This window comes from Simochromis diagramma, unplaced genomic scaffold (assembly GCF_900408965.1).
Source record: "Simochromis diagramma unplaced genomic scaffold, fSimDia1.1 OVJJ01000606.1, whole genome shotgun sequence".
Classification (NCBI taxonomy): Eukaryota; Metazoa; Chordata; class Actinopteri; order Cichliformes; family Cichlidae; genus Simochromis; species Simochromis diagramma.
Genome location: NW_024387233.1, coordinates 1,262,813 through 1,289,649, shown reverse-complemented (window position 1 = coordinate 1,289,649; position 26,837 = coordinate 1,262,813). Strand labels below are relative to the sequence as shown.

The following is a 26,837-nucleotide window of genomic DNA, read 5'->3' as shown; positions in this document are numbered from 1 at the left end:
GGGGGTTGTGGGATTACTTAATTACTGAATCCTTTGTGGAGTCTGAGTCTTTTGGGTCCATCGTTTTGTGCAGATTTGCTCTGTTTGAAACACGTGAATGCAAAAACTCTCACTAAAAACCCAAAACAATCATTTGAAATGTAACATATAGAAACATTTGCATGTAGCTCATGGCTAAAACAAAACCCAACTTTACTCTTTGCAGGCTGCCAGTGACCTGCTAGGTGTTGAGAGGTTAAACAGCATTCAGTAAAAACTGACATGTGTGCAAAAACTTATCAGATTGATTTATATTCAGTGTCATTTTCTGACCTGTTTCCAACTGTCTGACTGACAGTAGATGGTTGAGACGTGTCGTCTGTTGGGAAACCTGCTCACTGTGCAGAGGAAAACCCCGCAGATTCCCTGATCTGCCCGGGCTCAGGCCAGTTTAACCATGTATGAATCCTGGCATGTGGTTTAGGTCCAACACTGGTTTTAAACAATTTGACTTTATTAGAAAAGAAAAACATAGTTGATTTGTTTGTGTGTTGGAAGTGTAAAGGTGAGGTATGCCCGCCCTCGGCCCATCACAGGACTAACACACGTGTGAGCAGCGTGACCCTCACATTATCCAGCACACGTGAGAAACTTGGGAAACAGTTCAGTCGTATAAAAATGAGATTGAACAATGTTGGACTGAGTTAATCGTACGCTGACATATTTAGCCGTTTCTTTTCCCTCGTCTCTTCTGGGTTCTTCATTTCCAGCCTGTCGATCTTGGGCTCCGCCTCTGTTTACCTGACCGAGTGATCGTGTTATTCCGCTCCGTTAGCACAAACTCTCCCTCCTCTCTCGCTCTGCTTTAATTAGGACGCACACATTGGCTCTCTCGCTCAATTGCTGTGACCTTTAACAGCCCACACTTTTTATTTTATTACTCAGCTCTTTTCGAGGTTGACTTGGCGAAAGAAAGATGAGGGGGATAAGTGTGAGGAAGAGGAGGTGGACGAAGACGGAGAGAAGCAGTTCCGTTTGATTTGAGTTGAATATGATCAGCAGCTCGTGTTTTATTAGGAAAAATGTTTCATGCTAACCGCTCGGACACGCTGACGGGTGTCGTAGTTCGTCGTCTGTCCTTGAGTCTCATTGCTATGCTGTGGGAATCCAGATGATGTTAACGATGTAGCTGCGGTGATCAAAATGAGAACTTTTTATGTTCCTCACGTCAGGCTTCAATCCGCTCTTAGAAGTGTGTCTGTCGTATGGCTGAGGTTTGAAATTCTTCCTCAGCTTCCCTCGGTTTTTATTACCCGCTCTGATGCTGCTGTCACCTAACGAAGAGTAATTGTCATCGAAGGCGGCGCGAGCGTCTGTTTTGGAATTCATTCATTCGCTGATGGAGATCCTGTCACTCCTGGAGTTCTGACGAGCTGAAACTTTATGACCCTGCCTTCGGTCCACCCTGTAGCTTAAATACAGCTCCCCCCTGTGGGATCGGGCACCAGCGCGTTAGCAGGAAATCATCACATCTAAAAGTGGTGAGTTGGACCTGCTGCGTATCACCTGCTTCATCACACCCCTCCAGCACCCTGCCACCAGCTGACAGCCTCTAATCACCACCCGGCCATTTTTAGAGAAGCTCCATAAGTTTGTCACACAGGTCGTCACACCTCCCACATCCAGCATGTTCCACTCAGGGTTCACGTCTCAGCCCCGACTGCCACCCCTCGGCTTCAGGTTTCACCTCATATTCAGTCTGAGACCTGTGTTAAATTAATAAGTGACTTTAACATGTAAGAACCATCAGCTTTGACTTGATGACTTGCTTTCCTAACCCTTTCCCTAAAGATGGAGGCTTGGATGGAGCGCTGAGAGAGGCGGAGACGGGGAGGAGGGGGGGTCGCATTTCATCTGAATTGAAGGAAGTGAGATTTAGTGCAGAGTGGAGGCTGACTGGGTAAAAGAAGATGATTAGACTAAAGTAGTGAGACAGCACTGACATACGTGGGAGAGTGGAAGTGATGTAACGAACAGAGATTAACCTCGACCCTGCTGTCCTCCGTGCCGTTATTATGTTCAACATAACAGGTGATATTAATAATCTGCAGCTATTTATACAGAAGGATAGAAAAAGCCTGATTATTGCTCAGTTTAATCTTCAACATCGTGCTGTAAAGCAAGTCCAGTGGTGTTAAGATGAGTCCGTTTATTTTATAAGTGTGTTAAAAACTCTAAATGTCAAAATCAGAACTCAGTTTGGTTTAAAAGCCAAAGAATGAAAATAGTTTTTTAAAGGATTTAAAAATGTTCATAAAGGGGACGTCCGTCCCGACATTTAGGAGAAACTGCTGTGCAGTTTCACCTCTGTGGTGCATCAGCTCAGCTCTGTAGTGTAGAGGGAACAAAAGAAACACCTATGAAGTCTGAAATCATTGGAAACTGTCAGACGCCACCAGGGTGACATCTGGCCTTGCTTGTGTGTCCCAGCAGAGTTCGGTGCAGCTTCAAAAAAACTGAGCGACAGCAGACTGGCACCTGAATGAAGACCATTACAATAGTACTGGGAGAGCTGGGATGAATTCAAGGCATGCTGAATGAGAGCTTCCCCTCCATCAGTGCTTTAACGTGCACGAACGTCATTTTTTAAACACTGAAAGTGTTGTCAGCGATCACTCGCAGGTTCTTTGCAAGCAACAGATCCTTAAAGAGTCGAGGTCAGAGCATCCGGAAATAACACAGCTGGCTTTCTGTTTGCTTAATTGAGAAAGAGCGATGTCATCCACACATCACAGTGCAGGATAATTAGAAGGAAAAACATCATCTGCAAAAAGCTGCAGACGAGACGCGCTTCAGCTTCAAAGCGCTGGTATGGCATAGTTTCCACTGTCAGTAAGAGCAGCAGGATCTGAGTTTATCTGTAGTGCAGTACAGTATTCCATTAAAAAATAAACGGTTGAAAACCTGAAGAGAAATGTGTTGTTTCTGCTGAGCTGTGGCTGGCAGCAGCACTGGTTCACATCAGGACGAGATCACAGGGCCTCTCCCAGGAAAAGCTTTGTGTTTCAGAATTCATTAACAAGATCTGAGGAAAGACACAAAGAGAGAGAGAGAGCTCCTGGTCAGTGAGGAGGCTTTCTTTTCTTTCTTTTTTTACCACCTATAAAAACTCCAAATTCAGCTTCAAGAAGAGACCAAAGCAGCTCGTTCCCAGAGAGTCGTGTTTGCTGTGATTCTGGGTGAGGCTGTGATGGCTGCAGGCCCAAAGTCAGCCAGGACTCAGCTGTTTCTCAGGCCACTGAACCACTGATTTACTGTTTGACCCCTGATGGGTTTGGATCTCTGTGAGTGCTGGTGAGCACAGGAATATCAAGTAGAAGGATAAATATTATGAGTATTAATGAGAAAGTGCCCCAAGACGATGGTATCACCAGTTATGAAAGCATGCTGGTCTGTAACAGAAGTCAGCAGTGCATCTTCTTGCCAACATTATTCAGTTGTCATGGTAACTGATGTATTTATATATATTTCTTTTTTTTTTTACATTTACAATTAACTGTGGGAGGAAAATGCTGTTCTTGGAACAAATCCGTCCGTGGAACTGATCCTGATTTCTAACACAATCCGATAGTAAAGTTTTGCAGTTGTATTTTCTTCACAGTGATCACAATAAAAACTTAAAATCTAAGTTTTTAATGTGATTGGTCAAAATAAATAAATGGACACCTCCAAAGCTGAAAAAGAAGCTGAAGTACCAAAGGCTGCAGTTCCTCTAGTGGCCACAAGAGGCTGGCTCCATCAGCGAGTCCTCATAGACATTTAATGTTAAAATCTTTGCAGCAGAAATAAACTTGTTTGCCTGCTTCAAAGAAGATTTTGGTTTCTATTGATGCTTTCCAACATCATAACTACAGTAAGCTGCGTGAATTCTGTTGCAGCTCAATGATTTGGAGACTGTTATGAGTTTAAAATTAGGGATGCGACTGCACTGCAGTGTGTTTTCACCCTCACCTCTGCACCGGCTTCTCAGCTGTCTTTGTCTTACTGTTTTAATGCATTTATACATGGAAATCAATTGTATGACTTACAGCAAATCTCTTAATAAGTGGAAGATAATCAATGGTGGCATCAATTAGCAGATATGTGTGTCTTTGGCTTCCTAACCAGGCTTGCTCATGTTAGCAGAAAGCTTATTTCCTCACCTTCTCGTGTAAATTTGGTCACTTTTGTCTTTAAAATCGTGGTGGAGGTGTGGCACAGCTGCAGGGGAGGGGTGGTGCGGTGAGCTCAAGGGCCAGCGCCAGCGAGGTTAGAGGGACAGGTGGACATGATCTAACTAATGAGGGTTCCCCCTGTTTATAGTGAGGTCAGAGACCAGAGGCAGCTGGAAAGCTGGTGGACGCTTGTGCCGAATCCAGGAAACAGTGTTTATGTGCAAAGTCATTAAAACAATAAAGCACAATGGGAAGTGTGTCGGGTCACGGTCCTTAAATCCTAACATGCAGCAGCCAGTTTACGCTCACCGCTGTAAAAGCCTCAGAAAGCAGAGCACAAGCCGTGGGTGAGGTGTGTGTGGCTACAGTCGCCTGTCGTGTAGTTTACAGGCTGAGCTGGGTTTTGCTGGTTGTGGAGCCTTCCAGGTTTGAGCCGTGCACATTCCAGTCCACAGATGTTTTTACTAGTTTGGGATGTAACAGGTACTGGAAAAATCTTTTTCATTAATTAACTTTTTTTAATATGTCACAGTTTGTAAGATTTGTTGTGTAACCAGGACAATGTGCATTTCCAAAGTGCCCAAACCGAGAAAAATGAGCTTTCATTGATTATTGAAGCTTATTTTTTCATATAATCAACAACAACAGCATTATCCACGATCAGAATCATTTATCCACATTTTATTATTTTTTGCTTGATATGCGTATTTTCTTAATTCAGAGTCAGTTTGCTGTTATATGTGGATGATTCGGTGTCAATGGTGATAAATGAACCCTTTGTTGTTGTGTTGAGCTGTGATTAGTCTTTGTGCAGTCTGGGAGCAGATGGTCACTCGGCGCCTACGCGGTCGGTCTTTATAAGGTCGACGTCCTGTTTACATGGACAGCCATCTGACACATCCCAGAGCCAGATCACCTGCAGTCTCTGGCTTCATATCGGAAAATCATTCATACCAAACGATGCTGGAATATTTAAAGGAAATGGGTGTTTTAATTCTGCACCTGTGTACACTTTGAGTACAAAGGAAAACATAAACAGATAAAGTATTTAAATTCATCAGTGCGTAATATCAGATGATAGTTCAGTAATACGTTTTAGGGAGTAAGTGATTGTTTTATTTTGAAAATAGTTCCAGCATTAAAACTTCAAATGTAAATATAACATATAACAGTCAACACCAAACTTAATCCTGTGACCTTCAGATCCCATTCCCAACTCTGAACATCACCTAAACACCACAAACAAACTATTTGTTTATGTTTTCACTGATTCATTCTGAACAGCTGCTTGATGGAGATTCATACCTTTAATTAATTTTCTTTGTTTCCAGATATATTAATCTATGAGCTTAATTTCTTAATTACTTTCCAGTTTAGCATTGCAGTGAGCCAAAGCCTGTTTAACAGGTGTAGACGGATACACCCTGACAGGTCAAAGGTCTATTGAAGCACCAGATCTGAATATTTAAAGACATTAAGTTGTTTGACATTAAATACCAGGTGAGGCGGGAACACGTGGGCTCTCACTTCTGGTGTTGATTTATCAGAAATGACTTCTTGTTGTCCAGCTGTTCACTTCTGCAGCCACGCGGGCCTTATTTAAATGTTCCAGCAGAGTTTGGTGTTAGCCGCGGTCCACGCTTTGGGAATCAGTGATATATAACATTATTAGATTTCCAATTCAACCATATGTTCAATTCCACCATCAGGCCGGGGTCTTTGCATGTTCTCCCCGTGTTTGCGTGGGTTCCCTCCGGGTACTCCGGCTTCCTCCCACCGTCCAAAGACATGCAGCTTGTGGGGATAGGTTAATTGGATAATCCAAATTGCCACTAGGTGTGAATGTGTGAATGGTTGTCTGTCCCTGTGTGTTGGCCCTGCGACAGCCTGGCGACCTGTCCAGGGTGTACCCCGCCTCTCGCCCTATGACAGCTGGGATAGGCTCCAGCGCCCCTGAAAAGGATAAGCGGAAGCGAATGGATGGATGGATATTTTCGCTATCGTGGATTTATATTGATTTTTTCATGTATGACTTGAATGTCATAAATAATCAAGCGATTTACAAACTGGTGGTGTAGCTACTCTCAGATCTTTTGGTCTTTCCTGACCCTGCGTGGGTTTACTTTTGGTTTGCAGACAGAAAGCTGCACATCTGCTCAGAAGAAAAATAAAAAACTCAGCTGGAGATGAGATGTTGAGGATGTTTGATCTTTTCAGCAGCAACACTGTTGGATCTTTATCTCAGGGCACCAAAGGCAAAGCTAAATGAAGCAATGAACTTGGACTTACACTCTTCAATAAAACATTAAACATAAACGGTAATAATAATAATAACTTTAACATATGTAGAAATTTTAAAATGAATATGTCAACGCAGTGCTTGTAGTTTATCAGTTACTGCAGGGACCAAGGCATCTGATTAATATTTGTCTGTTTGTAAGTGGTGAATGCCTTCCAGCATACGACACCTTCATCCCTGAACACACACACACCACAGTCACACAGTCACACAGTCACACAGCTCCGGTGCCCCTGTCTTTGTTTCTGGGCAGCACACGCTGTACCAGAGCTGGCACCATGGCTGGGATGAGGGGCATGGCGGTGATAAGATTCTGAGTAGCGGGCTAAATGTAGAAGCTAAAAATGATAAGAGGCACTCGATCAACATGAGTCAGAGAAGACATTCAGCCATCGCAGGAGGCTAGACGAGGCAGTGCAGACGCTCACAGGTTTTACTGAATATATAGAGAAACGAGAGGCGAACACGACATTACAGAAACTGAGTGTCGAAGAAGCTCAAAGTTTGACAGCAAAGAAGGTTTAAAGGACCTGGAGTGGAGGAGTGAAGTGCTGGAACAAAGTGACAAAACTGAGTGATCACTACATCGGAGAAGGTTAATAAGAGGCAGTGAGTAAAACCTGAAAGACCGACATACGCAGAGGAAGCCAAGAACACAGCATGGAAAATCAGCCACAGGTTGAAGGTGAGAGAAAAACGAGCGAGTGAGGTGAAGGTCTGAGGACGTAAAGTTGGAGATCTTTGGTGTCAAAATGAAAGTAACCGCACACAGTAACCTGCAGCATTAGGAGATGACTTATAATGTAATGTGACTGTAATCTTATTCTGAAAAGCCAAAGTTCAACCTGTTGTCCAGTGAGCACAAAAGACGACCTTGATCACAGGGTGAGGATGACTTTGAGGAAGCTGTTAGCACCAGATCAAGGGCGACTGTAACATGGAGGACTGTGACAGGAGGCTCGTCTTTGCTGGACGCCTGTTATCAGCTGACATGGGAAGACTGACCCAACGCAGCTCGGATGTGTCTTCCTGGCTATAAAAGCAAACCCAGATCAACTGCTCGTGTTTTTCTTCCACTCCACCTGGAATCAGACCAGTTGTGATGGTTGTATTGTGGCTAGTTTGTGTTTATTAAATTATCTTTTATTTAAATAAACATCTTGTGTGAACTCTCTGCCTGTCATCTACCCTGAGCCAGTTCAAGATGAATAAAATCCAATCAAATACTTTTGCTTTACTTACTTTCTAATCGTTGGGTACAGGCTACATTGACTGCTGAGTTATATCTAGAGTTATTATTTATTTCTGTCCCAGTGGTAACTATTACTGTTATTACAGTTTTATGTTACACAGAAGTTGTCGTGGTTTCAGGCTTTTCTGTTGTGTTTGAGTTTAAATTTCTGTTTGGTTGTGATCGTCGTCGCAGTGCTTGAAGTTTTTGGATTATTATTAGTTTTGGATTCCTTTTGTTTTGAGGGTGATTTTAGTGATGTCAAGGTTTATTTTTGGACTTATTATTTAAGTCTTGGTTCCTCAGGGAGCAGGTGGATGAGAGCCTAGAGAACTGGAGGTATACACTGGAAATAAGGGGAATGAAAGTCAGTAGAAGCAAGACAGAATATGCTGTGTGAATGAAAGGGAGGCTGGAGCTGAGGTAATGAAGAACAGAGTGCAGGCAGGGCTGAGCGGGTGGAGATGAGTAAAAGGGAAGGTTTACAAGGTGATGTGTGGTTTGGAGACAGTAGCATTGATAAAAAGGCAGGAGGCTGAGCTGAAGATGTTAAGTGACCAGAATGGAAAAGATCAGAGACGAGTAGAAATGTCAGACGGACATCTCGGGTCGAACGGTTTGGAGACAACGTCCAAGGACAAAGCTGAGATGTTCGGACATGTGCAGAGGAAGGATGGTGGAAATACTGAGCAAAGCTTGTTTGGATGGAGCTGCCAGGCAGGAGTGAAAGAGGAGGAGCTCAGACGGAGGAGACTGATGGATGTACTGTTGGAAGGCGTGCAGGGTGGTGGACAGATCACTGTGGTGGCTCCTAAAGGGAGCAGCCAAAAGAAGAAGATGATGGAGTTGTTGAGATGTTTGACTTACTCTGATGTTTTACACTTTCACTTTCTGAATACTTGGTTTTTATTCAGTGTCAGTTACAAATTGAGTTTATTATTTCTGTCTGTCTTGTGTGTCACTTAGTGTCGTTCCCCACCTTTGGTATCATGTTTGTGTTTCTTTTGTCATTTTTTACCTTTTGTCCCTGTTGTGTGTTTACAAATAAATATAATTTCAAGTTTATTTCTTCTGGAGTTCAACATGAACTCTTTTTTCCCTCAGAGCTGGCCGAGGTGGAGAATGAGGAGGCTTCAGCTGCAGAGACAAAAAAGGTGGTGACAGTGGAGGAAAATGAAGAGGAGTCCACGGTAACATCAGCGACCACTGTGGGCACGGTTGCTTATACAACTGCTGAAGGTCTGCATGAAGAGGCTGAAAGTCACAATACAGCAGAGGAAGTGGAGGAGGAAGATGATGATGCAAAGGTGGAGGCAGGTGGAAAGGAAAAGGATGAAGATGAGGATACAAAAGCAAAGAGGTTGCTGGTGTCGTGGGAGTCAGAGGTGAGAACCTCGAAATTTGACTGATTTATAAACTCTGTCAGAAACAACAAACTCATCAAACACAAAATGAGGAGATGAAACTTTTACAAACCTGGATTTGTGCTTTAATTATACTCAAAACAGAAGGAAATTCATCACAGCACAGAAACGTTTGGGAGAACACTAAGCCTGCTGCTCACACCAAAGAGGATCTTAAAATAGTTTCAAGGCTTTTCAGAAAAAAGGGCTAAATTCTGCTTCCCTGAGTTACATTTGTGCAGCTCTCATCTCATCAAACATAAAAGAGAGAAAATAAATAAAGTTTCCCACCATTTTCTATTGTTAGAAAGCCTCCATGATAAATCTGATCTCTTTACAAATCTTAATGGTCTTAACATCAGTCTAATTAGAACAAACATAATTGTTCTGCAGAGAGAAACAGCTTCTGGAGGCAGCAGGAGATCTCCATAAAAGTTGTGCCTATTTGGTTATTCTTTGACTGATTTCCCTGTTAACTACAGCAGCATGTTCCCAAACTACCAAACACTTTGAGAATCTTCCCGTTCTTTGATGAAGTCTGTAGAGCAGCAAATTTTGTTAAGAGGAGTCACACCCCCACACCTCTAAGCTCTGAGTGGGAGTCTTTCTGTTGACCTTGGCGCAGGCCTTTGTCTGGCACTGCAGGTTTTTATAAAGGCTTAGAGAGGATTAGTGAAACTACAAATGAAAATGTGCCATTATTAGCCTTGGATAGTGGGATTTTGGGGGGCTGAATACAGCCTGTTAAGAAAGTCAAAGGATTAACAGTGCATGAATTAGGGAAGTTTCCACTGGTTGACTCAAAGCTTTCTGTTGCTCTGGATCGTTAGTGAAGTCAGTCCATCAGTTTCTACTTCAGCCAGGAAGACTTTATTGCTCTTTTCATTGGACTTCCATTGCTGTTTTATACCCATGGAGTGGCTGGTGGGGTTGCAAAGAGGCTTGCAGCAAAACATTAGCAATTAGAATTGTAGAGATCAGCTAATTTGGCATGATTGTGGCTGATCTTGACTCTTTGACCTGCATGAATAAACTCTATGCTCAACATGTTGTCTGCAGCCTGGTAACATGCAGAGGTGTCATGAAGGACACTATACTTCTACCTAATGTTGCTCTCATTTGTGCTGTGAGGTTTTGCATGAGGACAGCTGACCCGTGTGTCTGACTCTGACCATTTCCATGCCATGTGACATCATAAAATCGCATCTGAAAAAGTGAAATAAAGCAAAGGCATGACAGCCGAATGTCCTGAAACCACGTTGTTTATAAGCGTTTCCATGTTATCATGTAGGTGTGTGAGAAGCAAATGAAAGGTGCTGGATACTGTGTTTAATGGTCTTCACTCAGGCTTGAATGCTTTTAAAATCTTTCCCAAACAATGGATGCAAAACTGATTTCATCTAAAAATAAAACCATCAAACCTGCATTTTTCCTGTTAGTTTTAGCATTAACTCTTTAAAGCCGGTCGGAGCGGACTATTTTTTAAATCCCTGTAGAACCGGAACCACGTAAATTAGCGCAATAATTTTTTTTTGCATATGAAACCGGAGGAATTGTACTTACATCTCATGCCATCAGCTTGTCCTCAGTCACGGTTTCCTTCCACATATGGCTTTGCAAACATTGCATAAAAAGCACTTGCAGGAACAAAAACATAATATTCCAGAAACACGCTTTGCCGATCCGATCAGCTGTTTGTAACACTTCCTACATTGAAATAGACGTCAGTGCGAACTATCGCATGTCCGCTATTACCTGTCCGAAACCGGAAGTGACATCATTTTCGCGGAAAATGAAGTTTTTTACTTATAGGCCTTATAAGCCTATACTGGTGTTTTTATAAGTCATGTTTGACTTCATGCTTTTTTGAATAGTTTCTGGGATGCTTAGAACTCAGATTGCACTGCTTTAAATAGTATATTTTGATGCATATGCTGTTTTCTTTGCAAATTTGCATAATAGGATTTATTTTCATTTCTTCTGCAGTATATAAAAATTGGTGTATCTCAAAAATAAAACTATGAAGACACTCAAAATAAATGTCCTGTTGTTGTAAACTATTTTTTGCAACTTTTTTGTATTTAAAGTTTTGAGGAATAAACCTCTTAAATTTTTCTAAGTGGAAATATATGTAAAAAAAAAAACCCACAAAAACGATTTTCAATTTTTTTTATAGTTTATTGCACTTTTTTGCATTTATGTAGATACTATGGACTTAATGCATACATATTATTAAAATATGGGCTATAATGGTTGTATTGATGTATAGCAACTTGAAATGCTCCCAAAAATGGCACTACAACATGTAAAAATATAAAGTAAGCTCTGGCGGACTTGGTTCTATGGTAGGTCTTAAAGGGTTAATGGCCACTCATGTAAATGCTGGAATTTTCCTACATCCAAGGATAATAATGTTTTTTCCTGGTTTCTGTCTATATAATGTCAGAATTATTCTTATATATCGTCTCGTGTTTTTCAGGCCTCGTCTGACGGGAAGCCTCCGCTGCCAGACCCGGCGTTTAACAGGAGGTGCAGCCTGCTCGCCAGTGACGTGAGTTAATTCAGTGTCACCTCATTATTTTAATGTCACCGTTCATGCTTATTGTCTACAGTTGTGTCTACAACTCTGTGATGCTGCACTTAGTGTAAGCACCGTGAGTTAGTTTGAGCAGCATGCACAAACACACATGTGCGCTAACACGCTAACGGCGTGCAGCAGCTATAATGTCGTCATTTTCTCCTTCTTAGGCAGCTGGAGAGGATTTTATGAACTTATAAACTGCCTGGTGGTTTGATCTGTAATTCATAATCACAATAGTAGCTCTATATTTTAAAATGTAAAACGTAAGTAAACCTTTCAAACTAATGTTTTGGAATAGAAAGCACAATGTTTGCATTAAAATATAGTTCAAGGGTCAGTTTTTTTTTCAAGTTTCAAATACTTGCTTTAGAAATAGAAATCAGCAGAACATAAAGACGCTCAAATACATTTCACGAACAATAAAACTGTACTTGAGTAAATGTACCAGGTGACGTTCCACCGTTGAGAAGTGTACGAATCAACAGGATCTTTCCTTGAAATACTTTGTTGCCCACATGAACTCTTTGTATTACCAACAGCACAACTGAGCCTCATCTTTAAAAAAGAAAAACCCTGTTTATTCGGGGGGGGGTTTATATATCTTCGGGGGAAATGGAGGCCATTGCTATTGCTCTGTTTTTGCTTTTTGCAGAAAGAATCATGCACTAGTTGCCAAAATATTCAAATCTAATTCAACATCATTCTGCTAATTTCAACAGAACTAATGAGGTTCACTGCAGTGAGGGAGCTCCTGAATGTTCCAGTTTTCAGCCCTCTGAAATCATTGATTCAGTTCTGAGAGAGGATCATGTGAATATCTGTGAAATGTTTCATGGCTGTCAATGTGACAGTTGGGAACATAATGACACAAAGTGTTGTCATCATGTTCCCATCTCTCTAAGCAGACTGCTTAGAAATGCAGACAATGATTATCATGTGATTAAGATTAAATGCCTCTGCAGTTGCAAATGTTCCCGTCACAGAAAAGCAAAAGTGGAAACTTCGGCTCGTATATGCACCACCCACAGCAGAGGCCTGAGAGGCTACACCAGCAGAATAGCCGTTGGGGTCCCAGTTGGCTCTGCTGATGTCATGCTGCTAGCTCGGCTAAATTCTCGGGCTGAAATGTCATCACGGTGAAGTCCGACGTGGTGCGTAACACCTGCTGCTGTTTGCGTCGCCTGATTTGTAACTCATGAATAAAATGTGAACTTCTCGAGGCGTAAGACAGAAATGTGTCATCCTCTCTTCCAGCACGAAGAGCGTTGCCATTGGTAACCAAAGTGCTGCGCTGCCCTTTATTCAACACGCAGAGAAAATATACTCAAAGGAGAAAAAATGCTTTCTGACTTCTAAAACAGCCTTTTGGAGTAAAACGCTGAATGAGGCTGAATGTTGCTGTTGGATGTGGGAGGGCGAGATATTGATTCCCTGGTGTGAGACAAACTTGGCAGCTTGGCTGTTAGCAACAGCAGAATGAGTCATCAGCTACAGTGGAAGCAACTCAACCCACCTGATGAAATCATTTTCACTTTTATTCCTCCAGCCGCTCTCTACATGGGAGAAAACCTGCCCTCAAACATCCTTTTAAGAGGTGTAACACACACTAATGACTTTGCCATCCTTCGGCAGAATCTTAATGAATTTGCACAACAGATGGTGGAAAAAATCCGATTTTTCTTTTTTTCTTTGGTTGATTCTATAAATGGTAAAGCTGACATCCACCAAAAGACCAATTTAAAGTTGTGTTTGTGACAACTTGAATGAAGACAGCTACATTTATCAGACCATTTCTAAAATATAGATGTAGCTACCGCTGCTAGGTCCAACCGCTCGCACTGAGCCCTAAGAATAGAAGACGTTTCTCTGCAGATGTTATGAAAGGTTAAATGTGCCCAAGAAAGCACAAAATGTTCTGCTTTGCAGTTTAATACTGACGTTTATGGCTAATGGACTAGAACTAATAATGCTTTTCTACACTTCAACTTCTACATCTAAACACTTTTAAACTAACAATCACACTTTTGTACTTCAGTGAACACATCAGGGGCAAAACTAGAGGAGGCGGGGCTCAAACCATTAACCTTCCAGTTGGTAGATAGCCTGCTGTACCCCCTGAGCCACAGCCATCCCATATGGAGACTGGCTCACTTTTATAGCAAGCCTCAGGTAGCCAATGGGGCTTTGGTTAACCTCGGTAACCAAGGACGTGTCTGAGAAGCTTAACATGGTGTAGGAGTGTATTGTAACCCCAACTCTAACTAAGTAATGGCTAAACCTGATCGAACAACAGCAAAAGGACGAGTTTTAAAAACCATAAAATGAGGTGTAAATAAACTGAAACAGGATTAATGGCCCCCCTTCCCTCGGGACAGTGGCTGTGGGAGTTTTGTAAGAACAGTGTACAAACAGGAGTCTGCTGACTGCACTGTGCTCACCTTTATTTCCTTTAAACTCAACTTTCATCCTTTTCTATTGTTAATAATAAATAATGAAGAAAATTGTTGGAGGCTGAACTATGTTTGTCTTGTTTGAGAGCCGCTTTATTAAAAATATGGTGAGAATAGGTGTCTGACCAAGCGTTGGTTTGTGTCGAGGTGTTGAGAACGTGTTGTTCTGCTTATTTGTGTTGAGTCTGAAGTCGGCCTCGCGTGTTCCTGGTTAGAAGCCATCGAAGCTGTATTTAGTACTTTAAGCACCTGTCGCTTTTTGCCCACACTGACTTCCTGTCACAGATTGGCTGTGACAGATTGTCGTCTGTGGATTAATTCCATTTTTCTCCAGAGTCTCTACAGAAAATCTGCCAGGCTGTTATTGGACCGAACATCCAATCAGATTCAGACAAACACCAAACTGCACATTGTGAAAATATATGGTGAACTATTTGCAGGTCACTTCATTAGCAAAGCACCAGAATACAGAGAGTTTGCATAGTTTTAATCAGTCTGGGATCATGAAGTTAATAAAAGCAGCTTGTTTTGTTGAACAGAGAATAAAACTGAGAATAATCCAGAAATTAAGAGACATCCAGAGTAACTGTAGATATAAGTTTCATTGTTTAACCATTAAATAATGAAACTTATACGTATATGTATACAACAATGGTGAAAGCCCACAAAATTCCCCAAACGTACAACCAATTAATCAGCTTTCTGGAGAGCCCACGCAACTCTGGAGACACACAAGCCCCGCCCACCCGATAAAACCTAATGCCAAACAGAAGAGAGGAGAGCTCAGTCAGGCAGGAGCCAATCAGGAGAAGGTGTAGCAGTGATACTTCACCTGGAGTTCATGTAACGGGGTCGGCTTGTGCTGTCACTGATCCCCAGTGTAAGTTACATAATGCAGTTAATGTATTTCAATCCTCTGATGCTAATTAAAAGGTAGGCAGCAGAGAGAGATTCTGAAACTCACAACCTGAAGGGATGAAACGTCTGCACGGCTGAAAAGAAAAACACATCACACGGTCCTCGTGGGGACGCAGCTCAAGTTCACGAGAAGTTCGGCTCAGAAACACGTTAACACCCGTGTCTCATCCTCCAGGTCAGATATAAAGAAGACTTCGAGAAGATGAAGGGACAGAGTCTGTTTGTTCCCGGAGCCGAACTCATCCACGCCAAGAACATCAGCGCTGTGATCTCTGAGGTCTGACACACATCGTACTTGTGCTTCAATGTTAAGTGAGGACCAGGCCAGATCTGCTGTCTTTGTCTAACATTTCCTCATCTCTGGGGTCTAAAATTGGCCCCACGATGACTCGTTCTCTCTCTTTTAAACGTTGATCGAGTTGTCTGCTCATTGTGCTGAAATGTGACTGTTTCAGTCTAAGTATAAGGAGGAGGGGAAGAAGGAGGCGGCTGTTTCACTGTACTCCATCCTGCCGGAGACTCCCGAGACGCAACATGCCAGAGAGGCTTCAGAGCTGCAGAGCGAGGTAGTTCAACTTCAATACGGCCTGATTTTAGTCAGTTTCTCCACACGAGCCACGTTTACAGCGTTCTCATAGAAACTATGACTGAAACTCTGAAGACAAGACCGTTAAATTTCTCATTAAAAATGTTTCATTGGCTTTAGCACTGACAGTTGCGTGTGTTTGTTTTTCAGATTAAATACAAAGGAAACGTGAAGACAAAGATTTCCTCGTCTCTTTATTCTCTGCTGCCAGAAACCACAGAGACCCAGTTTGTCAAAGAGCTGTCTGAGATACTGAGCGAGGTCAGACCCGACGGATGGATTGTTGAGACTAAATGTTAAAATGGAAAATAAATGAAGATGAGTGAATGAAGTGTTATGTCAGCACCACTCGTCCCTCTGAAACTCTCTCTGCTCCTCAGAACAAGTACAAGGAGGAGGGAAAGAAGGAGATGAGCAGCAGTTTGTACTCTCAGCTTCCCGAAACCACCGAGATGCAGCTCGCCAAGACCGTCCACGAGTTCCAGAGCGAGGTACTCGGCTGTTATACCGCAGCTCTGTGTCAACATGTTTCAGCTGAGCCCGTATCACAGCTGCTCACACTGACTGTGGCAGATTCATGCAGCTGTAGAGCTCGGAAGACGTCCGCCACACTGACTTTAAAGTTCATCTGTAAAGAGCTACTAGTTTGTGTCTTGTTACTTCCTGGTCTATTCTGATTGGTTCTGATGTCGTTCTGTTTCAGAAAAAGTACAAAGAAGACGGGAAGAGGAAGGCCTCCATCTCCATCTACTCCCAGCTCGCTGATACTCCAGAAATACAGCACGCTCTGGAGGTGTCACAGCTGCAGAGTGAGGTACACACAAACAGACACACACACACACACACACACACACACACACACACACACACACACACACACACACACACACACACACACACACACACACAAACTGTATCCATGATCCTCTTTTACAAATATCTGTCAGTGCAAGATTAAATGCGCCTGCTCGAGACTCATTTCCACCTTCGGTCTTTCAGATTTGAGTGAATGCAAATGTAACAAAATATGTAACATACATTTTTAGAAACAGCAAAGAAAAAGCAAAATTACACCAAAGTTGACAGTGAGACATGAAGGAAAGATAGAGGGAAGGAAAGAAGGAAGAACGGAAAGGACAAGAGAGAGAAAAAAAGAGGAGGGGAGAGAAAAAGAAAGGAAGTGGAAGAAAATAATAAAGACAGGACTGAAACTAAAGAGGAAGAAAGAGATAGAAGGAAGGAAGGATGAAAGAGGAAGGGTGAGATGAAGAAAGGTAAAAAGAGAGAGAAAAGGAAAAGAAGTAAAGACAGGAAGGAAACAGGTGAGAGGAAAGAAGAAAGGAAGGAAGAGAAGAAGAAAGAAAGTGAGAAAGTAAAATAAAGATAGAACTAAATTAAGAGAGGAAGAAAAAGATAGATGAGGAAGGAAGGATGAAAGAGAAAGAAAGAAGGAAGGAAGGGCATAAGAAAGGAAACGGCGAGGAGAAGATGGAAAGGAAAGGAAAGGAGAATGGGAAAGACGAGGAAAGAAAGCAGAGCAACAAAAGAAGGAACAGTAAGGAAAGGAGAGAGGAAGGAAGGAAGGACAGAAGGAAGGAAGGAAGGAAGGAAGGAAGGAAGGAAGGAAGGAAGGATGGAAGGAAGGGTGGAAAGAAGGAAGGCCTCGCAGCCATCCCGGGCGTTACTGAACGAGCAGCAGAGGCTCAGAGTTTGAACAGATGGCTCTTTTTCTGAAATCGTTCTGTTTTTTGCTGTTGTCGTCTTCTCTGTTTTATCCCTGAGCTCAGCCTCTCATCACTCGCTCTCTGTCCCAGGTGAATTATCGCCCCAAGACGATGGTTAGAGGAGCTCCCGCCTCTCTCTACTCGCAGCTGCCCGACACCACAGAGATCCAGTTTGCCAGAGAGATGACTGAGATGCACAGCGAGGTACGACACAGGCGCACCTTTACAACATACTGTGTGCAAACAAGATGAAACTCTCCACAAGCTCTCGTGCTGTCGGACTCGGCAGCAAAATGTCAGAAATATTCTCGAGACCTGAAAGTTCCCATTTGTTCTCACAGCGTTGAATGAGGAGCAGAAGAAGAAGTTTCCTTTGATAGATTCATATAAGACATTAAAAACAACAAGACTCTGTTCTGTGTTTTTACATTACTGACTCACAGGATCCCCACAGGTCCACCATGAACATCTGATGCATTATTTTGTGTTGTCTCCCCTCAGAGTAAGTACAAAGAGGGCGGCAGGAGGAGCCTCTCCCAGAGTTTCTACTCTCAGCTCCCAGAAACCGCCGAGACTCAGTTTGCTAAAGCAGTTGCTGAGCTGCAGAGCGAGGTGAGCCAGCCTCACAGCTACGTGTGCAGATATAATCACAACTCGTGCGTAATTAGTTATAAAAAGGGAAAATTTGTTGTTTCACGTGCACACTGTGGGAAAATAAAGTGCCTCATTGTATGTTTATGGGTGCAGTTTGTCCCCTGAGGTGGTGCCGCTGTGGTTTTACAGAAACCAGCATTAAAGCTGTGGGCAAAGTTTTATTCCTGTAACGCTGCTCAATGCACCCTTTAAATTAAGCAGAAGGCATTAAGCAGAAATATGAAAAGTCTCATTCTGTGTCTATATGGGTGGAATAAACACCAGTGGGAAGGTCCACACTGTCGCACACTTTCCTCTTTCAGTTTTCCTGTTTTTTCATGGTGCAGATTATTTGACCTCTGTGTCAGACACATGAATCAAGCATAACAATCAACCACTGAAACAAACTGTTCAGTAAATACAGAGTTACTGTCACTTCATCTTAAGACCTGAACTCTTCCACGGCAGCATTTTTAATTTCTCTTTGATATTTGGGCTGATTGCGGCCCGATGAATGTAAAAACAAAGAATTTACCTTATTTTTGTTTTTATGAAAAATCAGAGCCACATATGAGGATATTCGTTTAAAACTTTGATAGAACAGTAGCAGTATAATGTCCTCGTAAGTGGATATCAGGCCCTTGTAGAGCAAAATTGAGTATTTTGGTCTAAATAACCCAAAATGTGATGTGGACGCCAGGTCCTAGGAGGTTAAACTAACTTGCTTTACTTCCTGGATAGCAACAATAATTCTGTTTTGACATAAAAATATGATTTTAATTAAAGTGTTTGTGAATGCTGATGGATTAACAATTACAGAAACATTAAAAATGACCAACAGTGTTAATTCAGGTCAGCTGTGAGGAGGGGGGATCATTTATTTGTTAAGCGCTGGACCTCTGCACCTGATTTTGCACCTTTCTAAAAAATAAACAGTCCTGTGTTGCTCTTGGATTTCTCTTTTTAATTACTCAGAAACACGTATTTGTCTTTTTAGACCTTTGAAAGTTGCACATAGATACCTGGAGTTTGCTTCCCGACAGTTTTGTAGGTTGTACGTGTGAGCACAGACGTGGACTTTTACTGCACATTTATATTTCATGTTTGTTCGTGTTTGAAGGCTTTTATGAGCTGACGCTGGATTAATATTTGTCTTTGTTTTCAGAGGCGCTACAAGGAGTCGGGGAAGAAGGGCGTGAACTCGTCTCTGTACTCTCTGCTCCCGGAAACGCCGGAGACGGCTCGCGCCAGGGAGGTGTCGGAGCTGTGCAGTGAGGTACAGGAACTGTACAAAGCCAGAGAAATGTTGCAATAAATTACATCTGTAGGTGGAGATTTTTTGGACTTATTTAATTAAATAATATTTTGTAGTTCGAGTTATTTCAGTAACATTTGGGATCATTTCAGGAGAAACGTGCAGATTTTTGTAGAAGTATTTTCTGTGTGGATGAACTTTGCTGTGATCACAGGTGAGGTATAAAGAAGACGGTAAAAAGGAGATGAACATCAGCCTGTACTCTCTGCTGCCCGAGACCATCGACACCCAGCACGCCAAGCAGGTGTCAGACCTGCAGAGTGAGGTACCCAACAACCAGGTTTTTTAAAAAAAAACTTTAAACCTGAGTAAGACGATTAGTAAAAAAGACATTTATATGATCATCATACGATTTTCAAGGATCATTGTGTTGTTCTTCAGCCATCTTTAAACTGTGTTAGCTTTAATGTTGAACTCAGCCTCGTCTTGTCTCCTGCAGGTGAAATATAAAGAAGGTCTGAAGCAGAAGATTCAGAGCAGTTTGTACCATCGGCTCCCAGAGACCACAGAGACACAGCTGGCCAAACAGCTGTCTGAGCTGCAGAGTGAGGTACACGATGACATGTTTACTGTTGTTAAAGTATGACTAAGAAAGATGTTTGAGGTAAGAGAGAAGATTTGAAGCAAAAATAAGGGCGAGGAGTGTTTCAAAGTGAAAGAAAAATAATAAAAACGGAGCCTTTAATCAGTGAGGCTGTCAGATATTTGAGCTTGACTTCCAAATGAGCGTCCACGTCCACCAGAACATGACACGGCCGCTGCCGGGGTCACTTTCGGTGACACGCTCCTCTGTGTTCGGTTCTGGCTCCTTACATTCGGACGACTCTGGTTTTCCTGCTACTTCAGTGCAGCACTTCCTGTTTTCTTGATATGAAAACCATGCTTTCATCTTGTGCTCTCAGTCTTTGGGTCTTTCCTTGAACTGTGGCAGGAAAAAACCTTTTCACATCCCTGACAGACTGAATAAATCATTTCAAATCTCATTTCTCAGTTAAATCAATATTTACTCAGTGACAGAGAATCAAAGCTGAAAAAAACGAAAAGCAACTTAGACGTGATACTGATGTGTAAAAATGTGAATTAGAGCTGAAAAGAATCTGTTTTCCACTCGTTTTTTAGATGTTGCAGTAACAGCGAGTGAGCATCAGCCGCGCAGCAGCATGAAGTCGAATTTTCATTAAAAAATGAAGAGGCTTGTGCTAAATATACCGCTGCATTGTGAGAGTGAGCTGCTTCACTCCTCAATCGTTTGAAGCTTGCTTTCCAACAGCAGAGTGCGAACTGTAGTTTCTATTAACATGATCACCGACGGCCTGATGATTCAAGTCATAGTTCATGTCATCTCTTGTTTGTTGAAGTCATTCAGAGGACGCTCAGTATCAGCTCCTGTCCCAGACTGCAGACACGTCTGGGTTTAGTCTGAGTGACGTGTCGGCTCAAAGTCTCCGACTTGGCTGGACTTTGTGGGCCACGTGTGAGGCAGACGCTGGATCAAATGTGTTGGTCAAAGCCCAAAGGAGACTGTAAATACGGGACATCTGGACCAGACAGTTATTGCTTCCTGTGTTTAGTGCTGCTCAAGCAGCTCTGACCCACCGGAGCGTGATGACGGGATCTCTGGGGTGCCGTGTGGTGTCTGACACAGGACGCTGGCACTGGATCCTTTGGGTCCCGTGCTTTCTGATGCATCCAGCAGAGGCACCTGAAGGCTAGGCCAGCGCCGTGGATGCGTTTATATCTTTGGAGCTTTTCCCGCAAGTTTTGTGGTACGGCAGGACGCACGGTGCTGACGGGATCAGCTGCAGTTATCCATCAGTGCTGTTCTCGTCAACTGTCGGAGGTGCGAAGAAGAGAGGCGTTGTCTAATAATATGTTGCATATGGGTTTGGTTATGTGACTATGTGACTGTCTCATTCTCGTTTCATTAAAAAAAGCTACATCTAATTTGATCCCACTTTTTCTTCTCCGTCGCCTTTTTCACAGAGACACTTTGATTGATTCACATCGATCCTGAGCAGTGTAACAGTGATGGCAGTCGTTTACTGAGAAGTGATATTTATTCGTTTTTGTTGACGTCTGCAGGTGAAATATAAAGAAGATGGAAGGAAGAAGGCGAGCGGATGCCTGTATTCTCTGCTGCCTGAAACTCTGGAGACACAACACGCTAAAGAGGCCGCAGAGCTGCTCAGTGAGGTGAGAGCAGCCTTTCAGTTTGTGTTGCTCTGACATGAGAAAATAGATCCAACGAGTGAAGATTATTCGTGTTTCCTGTTGTGGATTTAACCAGATTAAATATAAGGAGGGTGGGAAGAAGGAGATGTCCAGCTCGCTGTACTCCACTCTGCCCGCCACTTCAGAAACCAGCTTCGCCAGAGAGATGAGCGACATGCTGAGCGAGGTAAATGTGATGTCATGACCTCTGCTCCAGTCTCCCATCAGTTATGATAAAGCATGTCGTTTTTGGGAGGTTGAGCTTTTCTTCTTCTTCTTTTCTTTTTTAACAAACTCTGATTATGAACCTGAGTCTCATCACACTGAAAAATAACCTAAAAACAAAAACAGTGATGTGACAGTTGTTTGTCTGCAGAATCTCAGAAACTGCTTGATTTGTTCACGTGGACTTTTCATGCTTTCATGTGAATTTCTGTCACACGTACAGTGGTGGATGTTCATGCTTAGCCTGCTCACAGGTTCAAGTTAGGTGAGAGAGGTCAGTGTGTCAAAGGTCAAAGTTCAGAAAGCTCTAAACACCCAGTTTCAGGCTGTTTTTTTCTTTTTTCATCTTTTGGCCCATGTGTTGTCAGCTGTGAGCACAGAAGCCCCACCCACCTGCTGTGCAAACCCTCTGTTTACAAAGGGCAGCCAATCAGAGGGAGGTTTGCTCCGGAGGGCCTCCCACAAAAAGCCCAGTATCAGAGAAAAAAGGATTATTTTGAACTGTGAATCATAGAAATATGAAGCATTCAGTTAATTGCAGTTCAATACAGATTTATTTATAAAAGTGCACATGTCAGCATAATTTAAATAATAAGGCCACACCTTTAAAGCATTTAGTGTAGACGCCCATCACTCTATGCACTAAAGTGAGAGTGATGGAGGGAAAACTCTGCAGCTGAGGCTGCTGAGAAAACAGCAGAGAGAGGAAAGCCGATCGTTTAGAAACACAGAAAATGAAGACGTCACAGGAAGCTCGCCGGAGGTACCTGCAGAAAACACCCGACAATGAGAGCAAAAGTGAAGAACACAACGAGATTTCACAGAAATAAAACTGAAGGAAATAAAGTCTGAGTAATAATTAAGAAGCTAAAACTCGTGTTTTTACCAAATCAGGGGCTCAGACTAGAAGTTTAATTAGTTTTTAATCAAACATGGTGTGTTTTTAACTTCAGTAATCACAGTTATTATCATCTGTAATTAATGACAATCAGCCTGACTGGGCAGGAAATTAAAGCAAATCTTATAAAAACCATCAGGTTGAAAAACGACTGAGAAAAACTGACTTATAGGATTTAATGCAGGAAAAGTTAAAGAAGCATCTAAAAAGGCATACTCACAGTAATATCAGCTCTGATCAAAGCACAGGGGCCGACGTGATCACGTTACGGCGGGCACAGGTCAAAGGTTTATCAAAGACTTATCTCAGCAGCAGTCAGTGAATCGTAAAATAAACAGGACGTCATGTAAAGAGGCTGAACAGGAGCAGCATCAGGTCTCCTGTTCCTGCACAGAAACTCGTGTCAGCTCATCGTTAGCTGGTTTGTCTGCACTGCTGCATTTAATTAGCATTACAGATACAGTCTGCACTGCCGAGGCTCGGCTCGCTGTCACTATTGATCTGTGAAAGCACAAATATGCGTTCATTTAACACAAGTGATGAAAAAGCAAACGACAACAAAGAGAAATAAATACAGAGAGAAGTGTGGCTAATCCGTATGCCTTACAGATGCTCGAGTCCTTTATATCTAATAGATCTGAAGAGTTCATCACCGAAGAGAAGGAAGTAACTCTTCCTGTTTTTGATGTGCTGTCTTTTAACAGGTTAAATACAAAGAGAGCGGGATGAAGAGCCTGTCTAAGAGTGCCTACAGTCAGCTACCAGAGACCGCCGAGATGCAGTTTGCCAAAAATGTTGCTGCGCTGCAGAGCGAGGTGAGGAGCGGGTGTCTTTATGGGAAATGTTTTCAGCTGATTCGCGGCAGAAAACAACTTCTTCCTCCTGAAGTAGCAGAAATGAAACATTTACGACAGATTCTAAAAGAGCAAAATGAACATTTTTAACATTTCAGTTTTGTCACAGTTAAAAATACAATTATTCTTCCTCCCAAAGCAGCGTCACAAACACAGAAGAAGAGAAAACAATGTTTGTGTCTATGGTAATTCCTCATCAGTCTGTGTTAATTACACTAACAGACAACACAGTAAAGAAAAGTTCAACTCTCAATATCAATATTATTCTTGTCTGTCCACCTCATGAAGCTTTCAAAATAAAAGCCATCTTATATTTTTCCATTTGAAGTCTTTTAATGTGAAACAACAGCAGGAAGAACCGTTGCATTAGAAGTGACTTTAAACAGCATGAGCCTAGAAACCACTATAGGAAATATACAGAGTGTTTATTTGATATTGTGGACGTTGACATTTTAATATTTTTGTGAATTTAACATTAAACTGAACTTAACCCACTGATGCAGATCACAGAGATTCAAAAAGTCAGTTTAACTATAGAAGATGCAAACTGTGAAAGGCCACTGAGGTCGTGTTTAATGAATTACTGTCAAAGTCTGTTCCTTGAACTGTTATAAAATCAAAAGTGTAATTTCATCAAATTATTTTCAGATGAAGTACAAAAAGGGGAAGAAAGAGGTGTCGAGCTCTCTGTACTCCACCCTGCCGCAGACTCTGGAGACGCTGCACGCCAAAGAAGCCTCTGAAGTGCGGAGCGAGGTAAAACCCTTCACTGCTGTGATTGTAGACTAAACATACACATCTATCAGTACATACAGATATTTGGATTTACAGTAAATAGCACTGAGGCAGAGCAGGCGTACACAATACTTAAAACATCTGATTAATTCAAATACAGTTATGAGTTCAAATGAAATAAAAATGAATAAAACAGTCGTTAAATTTTGTGTTTGTTGGATCCTAAAGGTTGCAGGAGTTCAGTTAGCTGGTTTGAATAGTTCGTATCATTGGGCAGACAGATGTGGAACCCTGAGGAACCCTGAGGAACAATGTTCAATGTTAGAAGTTTGCTCACCATCACTGACAGTTTGATACTCTGCATGTGATCCTGTTTGTGCTCAGCTGAACTACAAGGCCGACCAGAAGAAAACTCTTTCCTGCAGCCTCTTCCACCTCCTGCCAGAGACGTTAGAGACGGCTCACGCTAAAGAAGTCTCCGAGCTGCTCAGTGAGGTAAATAGAAGAGAAAAAAACAAGAATTACTTTAAAGGGCAGAAGCTGCCGATTAAATCAAATGTTTTTTCTAGGTGAAATATAAAGAAGACGGTAAGAAGGAGATGAACATCAACCTGTACTCTCTGCTGCCCGAGACCATCGACACACAGCACGCCAAAGAGGTGTCGAACCTGCAGAGTGAGGTACTTTAATCCCATTTTAATGGCTTTTTCTTTCCATCGTCAGTCGAGATAAACAACCTGTGTATGCAGTACTCCGAATTAAAAAAAGAGTGCACATAATAATTTATGAGAAAGAGAAAAGTAGGAATAAGAAAGTAGGTGCGATTTTATTTATCAGGATAAATATTGCAAAGTGTTTCACACCAAATAAAAAAATGAGGGAAATGAATGTTTGAACATAGAAGACTGCAGATCTTTGTGTGATCTGAAGTCCAGTGAGTTGAAGTGTGGAGTAAACCACGAAACAGACGTCTGGCCTCAGTTTGTTAAATGATACAAAAAAATCTAATCCATTGAAATCTGGACAAAAAATGAAAACGTGTTTCTTCTTCATCTCCTGCAGGTGAAATATAAAGAAGGTCTGAAGCAGAAGATTCAGAGCAGTTTGTACCATCGGCTCCCAGAGACCACAGAGACACAGCTGGCCAAACAGCTGTCTGAGCTGCAGAGTGAGGTCGGCACTCAAACAGGAAAGGCTTGAAATTTGTGCCTGCTTGTTATCAAGAATAAGTTGTTATTTTATTATTCAGTGTAGCTTTAAATCCCCTCCCTCGGGCCAGTGTTGACTCTTTTGCAACCTGCAGTCAGCTGAGACTGAAGAAGTCACTTAGATGAGTGAAACGTTTCTCCCACTGAAAACGTCCAGATGAACAGAATCAAACTTTGGGGAAACCCAACAAAATCCATAAATAACAATCTGTTCAGAATCTACTCCTGATGTGCAAATGTCTTAAAACACCGGTAAACAGCAGGCAGCATTAAAACTAATTCTGTTGTTTCCATGTTCAACTGTTGTGCTTTGTGTGTGACGTGCACCAAGATAACTACTCAACCTGTCCGGGCAGCAGCGTAGCATATGAATGGCAAAGATTAGCTCCATGTGGGGTAAAGCAGTAACTACAGGCTGCAGAGAGTGATGCACAAGCCACCAGTGATGCTAACGGTTCATTTGAAATTGCAGACCAAGTACAAGGAGGCTGGTAAAAAGGAGGCGACCGCCTGCCTGTACTCCCTCCTGCCTCACACCATGGACACGCAGCACGCGAAAGAAGCTGCAGAGCTGCTGAGTGAGGTAATGTGTTGTTTTCTTGTAGTATTACCCGACGACTAGTCATCCACAGAGGGATGATTAGGAGCAAATAAAAGATTCATATGTGACAATGGGCAAACATGAAGACAGGGACGAGAACAGATGGCAGGAAGGAATGAGCGTGACAGAAACAAAGAAGTACAAAGAAGAAACCCAACAAGTGCGACCAGCACACGGCAATTCAAGCTAAACTGTCAGAGAGTAAAAGTATGTAGCATGATAAACATTTTTGGCTCCACAGGTAAAATACAAAGAGAGCGGGAAGAAGGAGATGTCCAGCTCGCTGTACGCCACTCTACCCGACACTTCAGAAACCAGCTTCGCCAGAGAGATGAGCGACGTGCTGAGCGAGGTAAATAAAACATCAAAGTATCCCACAGTCACCTGATGATGACCAGAGCAGAATCTAAAACCACTTCAGAAGAGAAATATGACGGAAAGTCATCAAAACAGGAAACAAGATAAAAACGTTTGTGTTGCAGCAATAGAGCAAACATTTTACTGCCCAGAGCTGACGGCAACAGAGTTCGGCTGCACATTTTGGCTAAAAAGAAGCTGTGAGACTTCAAAACTGCTCAGTTAGTTGGTATAAAAAGGATTTCTCTGTTTTCCTGAAAATAAGAGAACAAACTAAATTAGAGTAGAAGATGTTCTTTGTGCTTCCCCACCAAACGCTTTTAAAAACATGAGAGTGACGCGTGCTGCTGCACAGGCTGACGTGTTTCCTGTTACATGTCAGAACGTTTAGTGTGACTCAGTCCAACATGCCACA

The 26,837-nt window shown here is 42.3% G+C and overlaps 1 protein-coding gene across 14 annotated transcripts in view; it reads left to right on the top strand.

Annotated features, from left to right (window-relative positions):
- LOC120746893 (LIM zinc-binding domain-containing Nebulette-like) overlaps nucleotides 1–26,837 on the top strand; it is a 171,141-nt gene that overhangs the window by 41,031 nt on the left and 103,273 nt on the right. For 3 of the 14 annotated variants that reach the window (XM_040052408.1, XM_040052410.1, XM_040052418.1), the window contains exons 1-21: nucleotides 6,105–9,108; nucleotides 11,606–11,677; nucleotides 15,251–15,352; nucleotides 15,531–15,641; nucleotides 15,812–15,922; nucleotides 16,042–16,152; nucleotides 16,365–16,475; nucleotides 17,476–17,589; nucleotides 17,887–17,997; nucleotides 19,184–19,294; nucleotides 19,488–19,598; nucleotides 19,773–19,883; nucleotides 21,416–21,526; nucleotides 21,621–21,731; nucleotides 23,372–23,482; nucleotides 24,170–24,277; nucleotides 24,641–24,751; nucleotides 24,826–24,936; nucleotides 25,319–25,429; nucleotides 25,937–26,047; nucleotides 26,307–26,417. The exons of 2 other annotated variants lie outside the window; for them this stretch is intronic. In XM_040052408.1, coding sequence (XP_039908342.1) covers nucleotides 8,713–9,108; nucleotides 11,606–11,677; nucleotides 15,251–15,352; nucleotides 15,531–15,641; nucleotides 15,812–15,922; nucleotides 16,042–16,152; nucleotides 16,365–16,475; nucleotides 17,476–17,589; nucleotides 17,887–17,997; nucleotides 19,184–19,294; nucleotides 19,488–19,598; nucleotides 19,773–19,883; nucleotides 21,416–21,526; nucleotides 21,621–21,731; nucleotides 23,372–23,482; nucleotides 24,170–24,277; nucleotides 24,641–24,751; nucleotides 24,826–24,936; nucleotides 25,319–25,429; nucleotides 25,937–26,047; nucleotides 26,307–26,417 — 2,568 coding nt within the window. In that variant the 5' untranslated portion in view covers nucleotides 6,105–8,712. Of the gene's footprint in view, nucleotides 1–6,100; nucleotides 9,109–11,605; nucleotides 11,678–15,250; nucleotides 15,353–15,530; nucleotides 15,642–15,811; nucleotides 15,923–16,041; nucleotides 16,153–16,364; nucleotides 16,476–17,475; nucleotides 17,590–17,886; nucleotides 17,998–19,183; nucleotides 19,343–19,487; nucleotides 19,599–19,772; nucleotides 19,884–21,415; nucleotides 21,527–21,620; nucleotides 21,732–23,371; nucleotides 23,483–24,169; nucleotides 24,278–24,640; nucleotides 24,752–24,825; nucleotides 24,937–25,318; nucleotides 25,446–25,936; nucleotides 26,078–26,306; nucleotides 26,418–26,837 lie in introns of those variants that run through there. 9 more of the 14 variants (XM_040052415.1, XM_040052413.1, XM_040052407.1 and 6 more) reach the window with 8 other exon arrangements.